Source organism: Berghia stephanieae, chromosome 1 (assembly GCF_034508935.2).
Source record: "Berghia stephanieae isolate SIO BIC M18660-M18661 chromosome 1, UCSD_Bste_1.3, whole genome shotgun sequence".
NCBI lineage: Eukaryota > Metazoa > Mollusca > Gastropoda > Nudibranchia > Aeolidiidae > Berghia > Berghia stephanieae.
The window spans coordinates 116825970-116842433 of record NC_088360.1 but is presented as its reverse complement, the minus strand read 5'-3'; the positions used below and the strand labels follow the sequence as shown (position 1 = coordinate 116842433).

At 34.8% G+C, this 16464-nt stretch overlaps 2 protein-coding genes across 2 annotated transcripts in view; one reads left to right on the top strand and one right to left on the bottom strand.

The window, feature by feature from the left end:
• Positions 1-3183: 3183 nt before the first annotated feature.
• Positions 3184-10863, bottom strand: LOC144962862 (V-type proton ATPase 21 kDa proteolipid subunit c''-like). Its single transcript, XM_078896211.1, has 7 exons — positions 10651-10863; positions 9459-9507; positions 9128-9211; positions 7929-8076; positions 7498-7555; positions 6318-6508; positions 3184-4370 (listed from the first exon to the last, which is right to left on the bottom strand). Exons 1-7 carry the CDS (start codon positions 10778-10780, stop codon positions 4338-4340), a joined length of 693 nt encoding a protein of 230 aa, XP_078752337.1. The 5' UTR covers positions 10781-10863; the 3' UTR covers positions 3184-4337.
• Positions 10864-11103: 240 nt separating this feature from the next.
• The window catches only part of LOC144962861 (uncharacterized), a 5687-nt gene continuing 326 nt past the window's right edge, over positions 11104-16464 (top strand). Inside the window, exons 1-3 of the mRNA XM_078896210.1 lie at positions 11104-11451; positions 12525-12664; positions 14556-16464. The exon at positions 14556-16464 is cut by the window's right edge and continues 326 nt beyond it. Of these exons, the coding sequence (XP_078752336.1) occupies positions 11419-11451; positions 12525-12664; positions 14556-15132 (750 nt within the window). The 5' untranslated portion in view covers positions 11104-11418 and the 3' untranslated portion in view covers positions 15133-16464. The remainder of the gene's footprint in view (positions 11452-12524; positions 12665-14555) is intronic.

Genomic DNA, 16464 nt, shown 5'->3' with positions numbered 1-16464 from the left:
TTCTTCATCATGGGATCCTTTACTTGTTCCGGGATGGAACTTTAAGATAATGTCACTCTAAAGACATTGATGGGTTTCTCGTGGAATCTTGTCACCAATTTGAATCAGTCCCCTTTGTTTTTGGTGCTATTAACTTGAGATCTGCGAACTTTCCCCAAATTATTTACTTTTTTAATGGCGCTGAAGTGACGCAAGCGCTATAAAACCTCTAAAATACAAACAAAACCCTGATGTGAGGTATAGTCTCAGTCTCAAATAAAACTTGCAATGTAAGTTGTGGAACTGAAGCTAAAAGCACCAAAGGAAAACCAAGACAAAGGGGACTGGTTCAAATAGAGAACAGAAGATTCTATGAGCAATCAAGTGTTGTGCCCATTTTGACATTACCAAGAAGTCCCATCAAGTCACAAGCAGAGGATCCTACAATGAAGGATATACTCTGGATCAAATGTTTACAATTTACAAACTTCAATGTTTTCAAAACTAATACCTATAAATTGAGCTTTTATATAGCGCAATATCCACTAAATGTGCTCAAAGCGCTTTACAATTTTTTTTTCCGACAGAGACAATGCTGTTAATGGTCAGGTACTCATTTTACACCTGAGTATGGTGAGAGAATGTGAGTAAAGAGCCTTTTCCAAGGACTCAACGAGGCTCGAACCCAGTACCTTCTGATCCGAATCAATGTCATACCACAAGACCAGAAAATTGCATAATACCATGCGACTATAACCTATTAATTTGAATTTCATCAAAATATACCGAGATGCAATCCAAAATGTGTCTCGCAGCAATTTCTGACACAACTGGGAGGAATATCAAAAGTTGAAAGAGTAATTAAAATATATATATAATATTATCTACTTAGAGAATAGTACCATGTGGTCATAACCTGTCAACAGCCAACACCCACTCTTCACTTTTAAAAATACTCACTTGATTTGTTGGAATGATGTGATGGTAATAGTAGTACAAATGGTAGAGATGATGGTGTGCTGGTAGTTGAAGTACTCATGACAATATGTAGAATGCTGTGGTAGTGGTTGTAGTTGTAGTAGGAATGCTGACATGATGGTGGCTGGAGTTGGAGTAGTAGTGGTGGTAGGGAGGATGGTGTGGTGGTGGTTGTAGTAGTAATGGTGGTAGGGATGATGACGTGTGGTGGTAGGAATGATGATGATGTGGTGGTTGTTGTAGTGGTGGTGGTAGGGATGATGATGTGGTGGTTCTGGTGAGTCTTTTTTTTAATAGTTAATAATAGAAAGATTTCAAAAAGGCGGAATTGTGAAGGTGATGGACGAAGATAAACCACCATTTACGCGGAAGATTCTCAGGGCCAGAACAAAACCAAGTAATCTCACTCCAAGACAAAGTCAGAAAGCATATTGGAAAACAGATAAATAGGGATAAAAGACAGCAAGTACCTCCCTGTCCACTATGGGAGGTCAGGAACCCCACCCAGGACATGGAAAGGGAAATTAGGTATGGGGGATAGACATATAGCAAGTGACTTCTCTGCTACCATGGAGGTCAGAACCCACCAAGATTGGCCTTACTAATGGATTAGAAAGGGAGGTCAAACCCATTAATTAGTTCAAAGAGAGGAGCAATCTGCTCTAGTATTTACCATCCAAAGCACTCGTGTATTATATTAAGAAAAAGCATAAGGGGATGAAAGAAAATAAATATCTCCCAGAATGGGCCCATATAGCACAGGAATTGGACAAAGTTCCAGGTGTCGTTATTCCGGTCATCGCCCGGTACCGGGAAATTATATTTATCCCGCGTTTTCAAGATGACGGGAAAAGGGGGCGTGGTGAGACAGGAATTGGACTGACGTTTGGAGAAACAACTGATATTTTAAATGAAATCTGTTATTGTTTTCCGTTATTCCAATATATTATAAGACAGTAATATCCATAAATGTCCCCAGTGGACACAGCATTGCCTGATATCAGTTAACCTCCAATGACCTCAGACATGTAGCTAACATTAACATGGAAGCTTAATAGACCCTTGAGAGTTCTATCCACGGCTAAACTTTTGCAGTGGTTCCATATGAACAAGCACTGATTCCATGCAGTGTAGTAAACATGTGTTCTGTAAGAAAGCTATCTCATTGGGAGGGGAAAAAATGTTTATTTGTTAAGAGTATGAGATGAAGAGTGTCGGGTTCAACTGCTGATTATTGCTATACTATAAAGATGTCGCTAATCAGGGGTTTAACTCAACAGTATGTTGCTATTTTGTTGTTTTTTTTTACTACTATAACATAATATAGCAAAAAAAGCTGGACCAGAGGTCAATGTCGCTATCCAGGGATTGTCATTATTCAGGGGTGTAGTTATCCGGAAGTTGAACTGTATTACTCCAGTTCAACACACACCCACTGCATTGTGAGACCCTAGCTCTTGGAATGCTGGACATAGTTATATGGACTCGATTAGTTCTTCATACTCAAAAGCTAGACAAAAGAAACAAAAAAAAAAAAAACAAAACAACAAAACATACACAAACACAGGGACAATAGATATTGTTTGATTTTAACGGTTTTACGGCGCTTGCAACACATTTAGGTCATTTCAGCGCCAGGAAAAATTAAGAAAATGGGATAATTAAAAGTTCTAGAATTACAATTAAAGCACCCGAGAAAAGGTAAGACAAAGGAGAATTGGTTCAAATAGGAAACAGATATAGATTCCAAGAGCACACTATCAAAGTACTTAGTTTGAGATCACGTAAATTAAAAGACAAACCCAGACAAAGCACATGCCCCCATTAAGAGGAAGACACTCAAATGTTTACAAATCATATATAGAATATGCAAATAAAACAGAATACAGTGCATAACAGAGAGATGATTTACAAGACAAACAATATCACTCTCCTCCCCCCCCCCCCCCCCCCCCCCCCCCCCCCATTCAGCTAGGGTATCCGGCCAGGACAAAACCAAGTAATCTCATTCCAAGACAAAGACAGAAAACAAGTTGGAAAACAGATGGGGAGATTGAAGACACAGCAAGTGTCTTCCTGCCCACTATGGGAGGGACAGTAGATACAATGGATAGAAAAGAAAAGAGCTGATAAAGTAACCCTCCTAAATAAGCACCTTCTATATGACTATCACAAATCAATGAAACAAGAGAATCCTGAAAATTCCATCTAAAAACAAAACAAGAATTAATGCAACAATAATGTTTATTTAAATTAATCAATTGCCATGGTATACATTTACAAATTAAAGTGAATTGCTAAGGTTCAGTCTCTGCTTACAAATCAGTGAATCCACATATATACGGTTATAATACACCATAAATAAATAACGCAATTCAAATACATTCCCAAGTTGCAGAGCCTGTATGCTACGGAATAGCACATGGGTGTTGCAAGACTTTCTCACTCATTGAACCCACCTTTAACGAATGTTTAAGAATACGGTACATGCTAATATCTTATATGCCGTGGGAATAGAAATTTACTTTCTAAACACCCTTAATCTAGGAGCTCGAAAAGACTTCTGTTGCTACAACTACGATGCAAATAATTCTTTAATGATTAAAATGAACTGATGTCCCAAGCACTACAATGCTATTCATACCATAGTCAAGGAACAAATGGTTCTTTAGATCGACCTTCAAATGGCTGAATCCGTAAATCATCATAATCTTGACACATTCACTTTCAATTAGCCATTCAGCCACCAGCCATTGCAATATTTCAAGTTCAACAGTCAATAATAAAATGAATATACAATACATGTCTATGTAAAACAAAATTGAACAGAGAGAAAGTATTAAAACTGATGTCAATGATTCACACATGGAATGAGATCAATGGAGTTAATCATACACTCATGAAATTTGGTTACTTGCTTAAAAATATTATACAACACACAATTGGGTGGTCTGATTAAATACAGTTTGGAAAAAGTAATAATATCCACACACATCTTACACCAAACTCAGCTAAACCTAGATATTAAAACAACTGGAATGTGTTGACATAAAGAAAAAAAAGAAAACATAGGATTGGGAAGACAAAAATCAGAAATTTCAAAATTTAAAATCTCAACAATCAACCCAACGAAAAAAACAAAAGTAACAAAAAAACCATCAAATTCACAATTACAACACAATCAGACTAGTAGTGTTAAACATTGCAAGGATTGGCATTCCAGTACATTAAAATATCTTCATTTGTTCACATGAACAATATCTACAATGAAAGATGGATGAACTACGAATGAATATTGTTGACTTTCACGACAACATCAATATTCTAATGACAAATAAATTAAATGCTACAGAGTCAGGAGATTACTGTTTCTCTTGTGATTAATTTCCATTCTCCATCCCAGCACTTGTCACCTGAAATAGAATGGATAAACTATTTAAAAAATGTTCACATAAGCATACCAAAATGGAAGCAACTAAGCTCAGCTGTATGAAAATCATATTAACAGACCTGCCAATCCTCCACATTCCAAAAGTGGAATCATATGGTAAAAAAATAGGAATTTCTAATTGATGGATAATTCTATATCAAAATTACCACCAAAGACATAAAGACAGTATTCTCGCACAGCTGACAAAACTATCAAGTATGTGTTAGGTAATGGAATGAGGAAAGGAGTGAAAAAAAATCACCTTTTTAACCCCCCTCATCATTTTTGTATATTGGAATTTTAGAGACAATGACAAAATAGTGGAAAGGAAGGCAGGTATGTATATACCATATCCCAACATATATTAGAGAAACAAATATCCACCAGAAAACAATTCAGACATATTCATTCTGTACTTAAACCCATAAAAATCATAAATGTTTTACTTTCACTGCATGACTTGTTTCACTAAAATACTTCGAATCAAAGAAAAATGTAAAACACAACCAAACATCAAATCCATTTTGCAGCATCAGATTGCTCAACACTGAAGGAGAGAATGGGTAATACTTTCAAATGCATATCCAATCTGACTATAAATTAACACTATCAAAAGAACACCCCCCCCCCCCCCAAAAAAAAAAAAACAAAAAAAAAAAAAACCCAACAATATGGAAGCAAGATATTGCACACAAAAGTTACTCTTGTAACCATAACCTCTTTGTAAGGATTTTAATACTTTAAAAAAAATATCAAACAGTTCACTTGAAATAAGTGAAATATCTGGAAGGGCCGGGGATCATGTCATTTTTAATGATTTAATTAGATATGATGAATACATCTTCAAGCCAATTACAATTATCCCCCCCCCCTAAAAGTAACAGTACAAAAATAGTATGAATAGAGTTTCATTACAAAGATATATTGTGTTTGGTATTGCTGTTTGTCTTCATGTCCTATATTCCCATATATCAAATATCAGTATCCTTTCTTTCTCATCTAATTGTTCTAATCTGGCATGAATGATAAGCGATTAAACACCCACAAAAAGGAAAAAAAGGGGGGAAAAAAATCTCTATGCTATTAAATTCTGTAAAATTAGAACGTTGTGTTAAATAAATTTGCAAAATGTTCACAATCTTTTTTTTTTTTAACTCACATAAAACTAAAATTCCCTCTGGACAAAATTTACGTATTCTATTGAACTACATAATGGCAAAATTCAAGCTCACATTTCGGTAGCCTATTTACTTTAAAAATAGATAGTCAACATTCAAGATGACAGCATCTCCAAGAAAGCAAAGTAATTGACAAAAAATTCAATATTCCAACTCAGCTTACCATACACATTAATCACATGTATGAGCTGAGCTAAAAATATTAGCAGAAATTTCACTCCAGAATCCCCCCCCCCCCCCCACAATGTCTCTATAACTGAATGGTAACTGAATGAGTAAATGACAGCTCAATTTATTTAATATTTTTAAACGCTTTATTTAAGCAGGCGAATGAACCCACAAAAAGGAGGTTAAATACATGCAAATTGAACCTATAAGAACATCTCAAGAGAAGTTCCACAAAACAAGTGTTGGTGCAAACTAATTGGTATTGTGTAGATATAAAAGGAGGACAATGCGATGCAGGCACCACTAATGGAAAGTCTCTTGAGAAGTAGCAGTATGTATATCATGGAAAGCTCACATGGATGTTGAGGTGAAGTGCAGACACAATAATGTTGGTTTGAAGCTACACGGTTAGGGCCTCTGCACGGTGAATTCCCATCCCAGCAACAGTCAAATACTTGATATTAAAGCATGCCTTGCTTCAAATCACAAAATAATCCCCCCCCCCCCCCCCCCCAGACACACACAAAAAAAAAAGTTTAAAAAAAAAAAAAAAAAATATGTGCCATTAAAGCAAACGTGCTTACCTGCAAAATTGCAATAATCAATCCAAAAAGTCCAATAGCTGAGCCAAAAATCTCAATAATAAGGATTTTTACAAACAATGTAGAGTTTGCAGCATCAGCCAAGGCAGCCCCAGACCCAACAATCCCGACACAAATACCACATGCCAGGTTGCATAGACCCACAGTCAGACCAGCACCAAACATCTTGAACCCTAAAAGTTAACATAATAATAATAATAATAATAATAATAATAATAATAATAATAATAATAACAATAATAATAATACTTTATTCATCCAAAAATGGAATTTTTGTAAAAAGAAGTGGCACGCATAAAAATGTATAAAAATATATTGTGAGAATTTATGGCGACAGCGTAAATAAATACCAATTTTACAACAAGAAATATGTTATCCTTATGACCTCTTGTTTGATATTTATATATGCATAAACATGTATAAATTAAGAATTAATGGTGACACTTTTCATGCATATATTAAGTTTATAAATTGAAATAGATCATTCTTATGGCCTATAATTTGAATTGGTATGTGCAGAACTTTTAAAATAGTATTTAAATCATAATTGCGCATTAAAAGTTCGGACACTATGTGGTAAAAATGATATAAGATGACGTGTTGTATTTCTTTTGATTGATGAAGACAACAGTTTACAGCACATCAAATGACATTAATATTTACAATACAGAATCTGGCCAGTGTGAAGCAAAGAGTAAAAATAGGACTTGTGTGATAGAAAAGATTCATGAAGTTGAACAATCAAACAGTATATGTTACAATGAATGACAAAATCAGTCAGATGGTGAAAAGGTTTGAACTGAGATATTGCCAAGTTTAGTTAGAAGGTCAATTTTTTTTATAAAAGATGAGTTTTTGTCATAAATGATTAAATCAACCCTTTTTGTACATCTTCAGGAAATAACAAAGCTGAAGTTAACGTCTAAATATTTTTTACAGCTAGCAAGTTGCAAATCCATCATTTTCACCTTCCGACTGATTATGTAATACACTGACACATATTTGTTGCAGGTGTAAATGAATTGCATTAAATAAATTTAAAAAAACAAAAACAAAGAAAATACTGCACTAATTTGAATGAGGAAACCCCCCCCCCCCCCAAAAAAAAAACCATGTTGAGGATACCAAAATATTTTATTAAAAATAAAAGAAGAAAAAGTACCTGCAGCATAATTCTGGATAATTTTCTTATGATCTGTCATTTGGTATAGATCAAAATCCTGAAAAGAAAAGAAATAACACGACACAATAAAGAATTCAAATAAGATCTCACATTCTTAGTCGGACTTTTTTGTGATTTCCATAAAAATGCACAAAACAAATCACTATGGATGACAAACACTGGAAATGACGTTAAAAATCATAAGATGAAAGATGTGTCTAATTTCATAATATTTAAATTGAAACCCATCATAGCTCCTCCTCGTCGTCTCCACCTCTACCCCAAATCCGAACAAAGTTGGGCCTTGTCATCACAGATAGGCAAGTCTAAATATGAAATGAAAAGCTATCCTTATCTGTGAAATAAGCATACAATTACTTAGGAATATAGCTTATAATCAATCACCATATAAGTGCTAAAAAAAACCTCACTGTTAAATTTGTACTAATGACGATGGCCATGATAATTCCATAAATGGCTACAGCTTCACAGAAGATGATACTGATGAGATTCTTGGTCTTAATCCTTGGTGCTTTAACACCTCCACCAGCAATACTTGCTCCAGTTGTGAAAATTCCCCTGTAACATGGAATGAAATGTAATTTGTTGAATAAGGGATATTTTTGGCTCACGAGGGATGTAATAAATATATATAAAGAAAAAACCTTCCAACCACATAAAAAGCAAAAAACCAGGCAATCAATAATAAGTATTCATGATGCAAAGTCCTCAGAATGACTGTTCGTTTACTTGTACTGTATAAATCTCAAGCATCTCTCCCACCCAGCAACAATTCGTGATGTCTTTTAGAATCAGGAGATAGAACCAGATATAAGATGCTGAACGGTTAAAACTTAAACTATGTACTTTAACAACAGTGAAGCCTTGCTCTAGGAACATTAATTTCGTTATAACCATAAAAAGCAGAGAACAAGATGGCCAAGTGAATAAAGCAATGGACCAACAATAGCTCAACGACCAGGATTTGAGTCCTGTTATTATTACCTAATGTTTATCTTTAACCACTACTCTTCACTTTGCAGCTGTCAGTGGAGCATGGATCAACTCGATTTTCTTACAAGAGACTTTTCTCCACAAAGATGAAGTTTAAAATTCACACGCTAGAGCAGGTCTGCCAATCTTAATACAAGTAGAAGTGTACAATTTAAAAATATAACCCTCTGTCATCTTACTCCTTAAAAGTGAGTGACAGTGGAGATAATAAACAATTTTTGATACAAGTTTCTGCGGGTGAAAAATTTAAGGAACTTCAGGAAAAATAAAAATAAAATTATGAAGCAATGCAAACAAACCACTTGCCAAACAATATATTGTGAAAACTATAACTGTAGGAAGCTTGAGAATGCCAAGATACCGTATGAGAAAAAAAATTAAAACAAAACATAAGATTTGACTCCCAAAAAAAAAGTACAATCTGGGAGAAAAAGCATACAAACATACTTCTTTGGTATACAGTTTGCAGACTTGCCAGAGTCGTTTAACAGAAAACTAATAAATACAAAAAAACAACAAAAAACAAACTAATGCATGCAAAAGACACTAAAAGAATCATCTATAATTTTTGTTTTAAAAAAGATATTTAAAAAAATAATAAACAAAGTAAACTTACCAAGCAGCTCCTACAACAGACAATGAGATAGCGAGACCAACTCCAACCAGTGCCCACATGAATGGTGAGGATGACATTAAAAACCTGAAAAACAATTGATACATAGCTCATGGAATCATAAGAGCTTAATCCAAGACATTCATAAAAGATTTTAACAAAAATCGAACAAATTGAAATTAAAATTTGCCTCTGCTAGTGCTAGACGAGCAGACATTTTTAAAAGTTATTACATTAATTTGGAATTTACTTCAAATTAAAAAGAGCCCCTGTTAGTACTGTTCCATAGGAAAAAATAAAGTAACATCCCTTTTAAAAAATGACATATACTTACCACCCAAAATCAACTCTTGAGCCCTTTCCTGTCAATACATAGTAAAGACCTGAAAAGATAAAATGAATCAAAATTGTCATTTGCATTCTAATTTGCCGACATGAGACAAAAACCAGCCATAATTCTAAACAAAACTAAGAGAGCGGGAAACCTTCAACACGTTCCTCGAGCTGGCTTTATCTAAGTCTAAGGGAAACAAACCATATGTATTGCCTTTATAACTAGGCTTCCTTATAACTAACCCTAAAAGAAAATAGTACATTTGACCAACCCTAATAGGAAAAAGGACCTTAACTACAACCTATATCTAAGCATAATCGAAAAAAAACAAAACAAAAGAAGCCCTCAGACATTGAGCTAACCCTAATTAGAAAAAAAAACCCCAAGGCTATGTGGTCTTGTGGTATGACACTCGCTTTCAGATCAGAAGGTCCTGGATTCAAGCCTCGCGCTCGGCGCATAGTTGAGTCCTTGGAAAAGGCTCTTTACTCACATTCTCTCACCGTACTCGGGTGTAAAATGAGTACCTGGCCGTTAACAGCGTTGTCTTAGTCCGAAAAATTGTAATATCGCCAAACACAGGCAGCATGTCCCGTCTTACATACTAAGCGTTGCTGTTGATCAGGGACCCCTTGTAAAGCGCTTTGAGCACATTTAGTGGATATTGCGCTATATGAATTATAAAACTCAATTAAAATTTTTTTTTAAAAAAAGGCCAATGACTGCTCAGCAGCTCTGCACTACCTTTTTTACTTTCCCCAACACGGTTGGCCACAAGTATAAGCATCGCACAGCCAATATCATAAGTTGGAATTGATAATTGAAATATCTCTGAGAGTTAAACATCTACCCATGCCCATAGTCCATTCATCAAACAATGTCAAAGTCAAAGTCAAAGTAAGGTACCTTGCCTTACTTCTCCTCAAAGATAATGGGTTGACAGCGTCATAACGAGGTCTGGCTTAAAATGTGGGTTTGGCTCATGTAAAAAACTTCTTCACCCAAAGTCCAATATGTAGTTATGTAGTCGAAAATGACAAAATAATGAATGAAAATGACAATGACAACACCAGGTCAAAACCATTCACTTGATGATGACTTGGACTTGTCATCTCCTCTGCCTCTTCTGTGACTGTGACAAACGTAAACAAAACAACAATGATTGAAATTGGAAAATATTTCAGCTTCTCACCTACTAAAATCAGGAGGAAAATAATGATAGAAGTCACAGCCACATAAACACCATATAAAGAAACACCAGACCGTTTGGTCGGCTCTGTGGGAACCGGCATAATGCCTGGATGAGTTCGACTCGCTTGCATCTTGTTTTGGGTTTATTCTCGTCAGTCTTTCTCTCCTTTGCTCATTTCCTTCTACTCATATGACTAAATCACGATGAACTAACGTAGAATAACGTGACTTTGTGTGAGAGAGAATAGGCCTAAATATCTAAAACTATAACTTATTACCGATTATGTTTTCCTCTAAAGTGTGTTTCAAAAGATTTTTTTATATTGCAAATATAACATAAAATAGACATATTACATAATTACAATATTTACATTAGCCAATAATTCCAAATGGCTAGGTATTGAATATGGGATATCATCGAATAAGACTAGAAACGAAACAAACCTATGATGATATGAAAGGATTACCAGATAATCTGTTCTCTTAATTCTTTTTCCAAAAATATATTTATTTGGTCTCAGAAATACCACAAATAATTTTGTACTCTAAACATTAAAAAAAAAAGAAGGTCATTTTGCAGAAAACATTTTTAAATTCCGCAAAATTATGAAATTTCAGCAACTGATATTCTTCAGTTTATATTAAATGTATCTGGCTAAAATACAACCTAGCAATGATAAACAACTCGATCAGCTCTTCTTTATCCCGGCTTTTACTCTTTGAAAAAAGATAGACTATCTAGACCTATCTAGTCTCATTTCTCTACAGGATGTCGCTGGGCGATATCCATTCTTGCTCAAGAGTAAGCTATCTTGTTTTCTTTATCTAAATTTCACCTCCTTATATATTTCAAATTTGGGAATTAAGTGCAATTTTGAAATGATATTATTTCACTTTGGTTTAAAAAGAAAAACAAAATCAAGTTGGGTTGGCTGCCTCTATTCTCATCCCCCCCCCCCCCCCCCCCCCCCCCCGGCCGATTGGATTACCGAAAAAAACGTCGCCGGCTTTTTGCGATTTGGATTTGATTGATTTTTTTTTTAAATTGTGCAACTTGTGACAAGAAACTTAACAAATTACTGCATTACAACCTTTGGATTAAACATACAACAATTGTGGACTACTATTATGAAGACTAGCATCCTAGACTAGGGGGATGAGAATAGTCACTTCGAGTTGGGTTAGGTTCAATTAAACCTATCTATATCATTATAAAATGCTTTTCAACACGATTCTAATGATACCAAAATTTTGAAAATCAGATATAAGCAGAAGAAAAGATATATATTAGTTTAAAGGCGGACTGTTGCATTTCCGGTAGTAACCACCATTTGGGTGTTGAAAATGACCGTTAAGATTTGAGTACGGATTTTTGCTGGAACGAATTTCATGGATGCGGTATACAGCTTTGTTCTGAATTTAATTTTATTGAAAAGTTAAGAGGTTAAATCACGTGCCGTCAATTAAATTTTGATTTACAAATTTCTATTTTTTTAATTACCCAAAGCTAAATTATACCCTATTTTATCCCCAATCAAACGATATACTAAATTGGCATTGGTTTAAAAACAACACACCAAACGATAGAGTAAATAAATCATTAAAATCCATCCATAAACAAAAAATCTATGGAACTTTTTCTGAGACCCATCACTCTAAAGTCCAAAAAATCGGGTCACAGCCATTTATCAGCTCACTGCTGTTCCAAATGGGCGTTTACCAAAGTTGCTAAATTCCAATTCAATTTGAAGAACCCACAACAGTCCCAGTACTAAAACTAAAAGTACTAAGTCACTTTTTCATGATTTTTAGCTTATCAGTGTTTAACTTTTTCTTGCTTTCAAGTATATTTGACTCTTGGATTCATATGTACAGGTTTTCGCAGAAAACAGTGATTTGAAACTGAAAATCCAGTCATTGTTGAACAAGAAAAGAGAGCTCGAAAATGAGCTTGCCAATCTAAATAGAGGAAGTGATGCCCCCCAAAATGGAACAAAACGAAGAAAAACCAAGGAGTAAGTAACATTTTATTTTTTTTTTGTCCTCATTGATGTTCCATTTTACTTTTTCTTTAAAAAATTGTTCCTTTGAAATTGCATAACAGTATTTTGCAAAACTTTTGAGCAGTCATATGTCTGGTCGTCCTGCAACCAGTGCAATATTAGAAAATGAAGAATGAGAATCTCTCTCTCTCTCTCTCTCTCTCTCTCTCTCTCTCTCTCTCTCTCTCTCTTTCTCTCTCTCTCTCTCTCTCTCTCTCTCTCTCTCTCTCTCTCTCTCTCTCTCTCTCTCTCTCTCTCTCTCTCTCTCTCTCTCTCTCTCTCTCTCTCTCTCTCTCTCTCTCTGTGTGTGTGTTGAGGTCACTATTTTTCATTGAAGCAAATTGCAGTTTACAGTTTACTTCGCAGATCCTTCTTACCAATCTCAGCTTTCTATCCTGATCATTGTAATCCTTTTATCATGTATTCTACGTCCCGTTTTGATAATTTCTCCTCCAAAGAAACAAATGCTACGATTTTGCCAGTCGTGGGGAAATGACAGTCAGATAATTTCTCCGTGGAATAGCACCATTATCTAACCAACATTATCCCAACAGCATGTCAAAGTCCTTGGTGAAAATAAAAAGAAGAAGAAATGAAATTTAATGATAATCGATGGTTGTGTTTATTTCAAGACAGGTCACATTCAAAGAACTTGTATCAATCAATGGGTTACTGACCGATTGATTGATTTGTTTATCAATGATGGGGACATACCAGTTGTATCTCTCTCACTAAGTCAAAAAGAGATTCCTGATCTATTTTCTTAATGCCCCAGCCTGAAGAAAACTTGATATACTGCATGTAGATTTGTTTAGATATTTAAGTACTTAAATAACACTAATTACAGATGGTTCATTTACATTTTTGTGTGTGTGATTGATTCAATTGCTGTATAACGCAGAGAAACAGGAGGGGGTCTTATCTCATCTTGTCTGTATAAACAATGAAGACAAGTGAACCAACTCCAGTAAACAACACACACATGTTACGTCTATCTTCACTGTTGAAGCTGCAACAGTATGGATTGGAATGGATGCTATTCATAGAATTTATAGTTAATAGTTAATAACAGCAAATTTTTAGGAAATTCAATCTTTCAGTATTAAGTCGGGATCCCATTACGCTTTAAACTGTTTCTCCCGTTTTCTTCTTGAAAACTATGTCATAAACAATGCCTATACATTACTGTCTGGATTCTAGCACACCGAATTCCTGCAATGTGGCGTGCTGGGGCTGGGTGGCTGAATTTTATCTTTATAATAAATTGTTCTCTCTCATGAGCATTAGACTTTGACATGCTCAGATTCTGGCAGGCTTTTTGACTGCTCTCTAGAGCATGCTAGAATCCAGCGAATACCGTACATTGACTTTTATTATGGTAGAGATAAGCTAATTTACTTTTAAAAGGGACCACCAGGGACCCCCTACTTACTCTTCAATGGTTATATTGGTCCACATGTCAGGCAAGTAACCTTGTTTGATATGATGAATGTTATAGTGCTTGATTTATTAGACACGGCCACTAAGAATACAGGGCAAGCAAAATAATGATGGATAATGAAAAGGTTTTGAGTTTTTATATAGCGTGATTTTGTTTATTAAAAGTTGGTAGATCTATGTTTACAGTAACAAGAAAAATCCAGTGTCTTTATAAGGATTTGAACTACTGGCGAGAATCAAAAGAAGAATGTCTTATACTATATCATGAATTTGTACATGTTGGACTCCAAAGAAATGTTCTTTTTGCTGCAGACTCCACATCAACGAGAACAAGCTCTAAATCTTTTTTTATGTCTTTTTTGTTTTTATTTTTTTATTTTTATGTTTTGGATCATTCTTTTTTCTCTTTATATTCCTTCCTCAGTGTTGCTGTCCAAACTGATGCTAAATCATGGCTATTTTGGCAAGCCTCAGAGAGCAAAGGAAAAGAAGAGAGAGTGCCTAAAGACACATTTAAGGAATCTGATGTTTTGAAGATCAACAAGGTTGTTGAGATGCACTCCCAGCTGTTGAAACGATATGACAAAGAGGTCAAGATGAATATGTCATATGCAGATACAATTTCAGATCTAAACGTTCGCTTGTCTGAGTCAGAAGTAAAGTTAAGAAGTCAGAAGCAGAAAATCATGGCTCTGGAGCGAGATTTGCTATTATGGAAAGCTAAAAGAAAGAGTGGCAATTATGAAAAGTTTTGTGAGGGAGATTCGATTTTACGAGAAGTGGTTAAGGAGAGAAACGAGCTTGCATCAGAAAATACACATCTGAAAAAGGAGCTAAGCGGGCTGGATGCAAATTTTTTTGACGAAGTTGAAGACATTAAGTTTGCTTTGGTTCAATCTTCTAAACTCAACAAGGAATATGGACGAATATTGGAGAAACTTTGTAATCAATATGACATTCCATGCCCAACTCCTGAAATGATTTTGAAGTGCTTATCATGATTCTGTAGACAGTGATATGACACGTTTTATTCTTGTAGATTGAAATAAATAATGGGTCTTTTTCTTTTCTTTTCCTTTTTGTTTGTTTGTTTTGCATACAGGTCTTAATCCAGTATATATAACTATAAAGTAATAAACCGTAGACATCGGTGATCTGTGAAATGCTGTGCCTCTGCATTAATTATTTTAGCTCAAACCCTGTTTAGAATCATAAATGCCGGGTGTCATGATTGTCAACTTGTCCAAATCGTTTCATTGAGTTACTATTAGTAATTAATTATCATAGAGGAACTGATAACATAACCTTCATAACATACAACTCGCTGATATTACTTGTGTCAAAGTCCGTTTATTTTCTTGAAGCATATTTAACTCTTTATTCTGTGTACAATAAAGGGAATCTTAAGTAGATACTGCAATTATTTATTCCTATTGTATTTAATTATGAATATGAAGTCAAATCTAATTGCCTCCTTTACTGGAGACCTGTGAGGTTTCTTATCCATTGACATTCTGATCTTTTTCTCAATAAACGTGCACTCTTTTGTCAATTAAATAAAAAGAAATATGCACATTTGTATAGAGTATATCTATTTCTTGACCATGCATGCATTCAACAATGCTTTATTTATGCCCTCAGTAGGCCATATGGAACAAAATCTTAACCACTTGTTGGGCATTTTTTGTACACAAGCTCTCTGACAATATCCGTCAGTGCCTTTAGCTAGGTCTTCATGAAGTTCTCAATAACATGTTCCTTTATGTCCCTCAACAGAGGCAAGATGTGAAGATCATTATTAAATTGCATTCATTCCACTTGATTTGGAAAGAGTGGTTGCAATATTAGACATTATAAAAAAGCTAAGACAAACTTTGACTAAACATTGTCTAAAATAAATTATAAATATGTTTTACACAACGTGTAAAAAACTTATTTCATCTGTATTGAAATTGTTGCTTGTCCTTTTGGTCTATTTAAAACCAATCAAATTCAAAATTGAAAAGATGAAATAAAACAACTGTATAGAGCAATTGTATGAAAAGCTTTCATGTTGAACACTTTATATTATATTTGTAGACAGTCATAGTTTTCTCTCTGACAATTAGATATCTTATTTCTTGGTAGGGTCCTCTGGCCTAACACTGTAGGTGGTGAGGTCACGTTTGCTGTGTCTTTTATCCCCCTATAAATATGTTTGATTTTTTTCATGTTGTTCCCTGTCTTTGTACTGGATTGAGATTGCTCATTTTCCCCCCTAGTCTTGGCGGGAATTTTTAGCATGAGATTGAGGCAGCTAAATGTATAGTTCCTTTTTTATTGAGAGATGATAT

Excerpts from the sequence above, each read along its gene's own strand:
- LOC144962862 (XM_078896211.1), bottom strand. The coding sequence starts at position 10,780 with ATGCAAGCGAGTCGAACTCATCCAGGCATTATGCCGGTTCCCACAGAG. Across the intron at positions 6,509-7,497 it reads TATCCAGAATTATGCTGCAG|GGTTCAAGATGTTTGGTGCT; the intron begins GTACTTTTTCTT and ends GTTAACTTTTAG. Across the intron at positions 4,371-6,317 it reads TGATTATTGCAATTTTGCAG|GTGACAAGTGCTGGGATGGA; the intron begins GTAAGCACGTTT and ends ATTCTATTTCAG.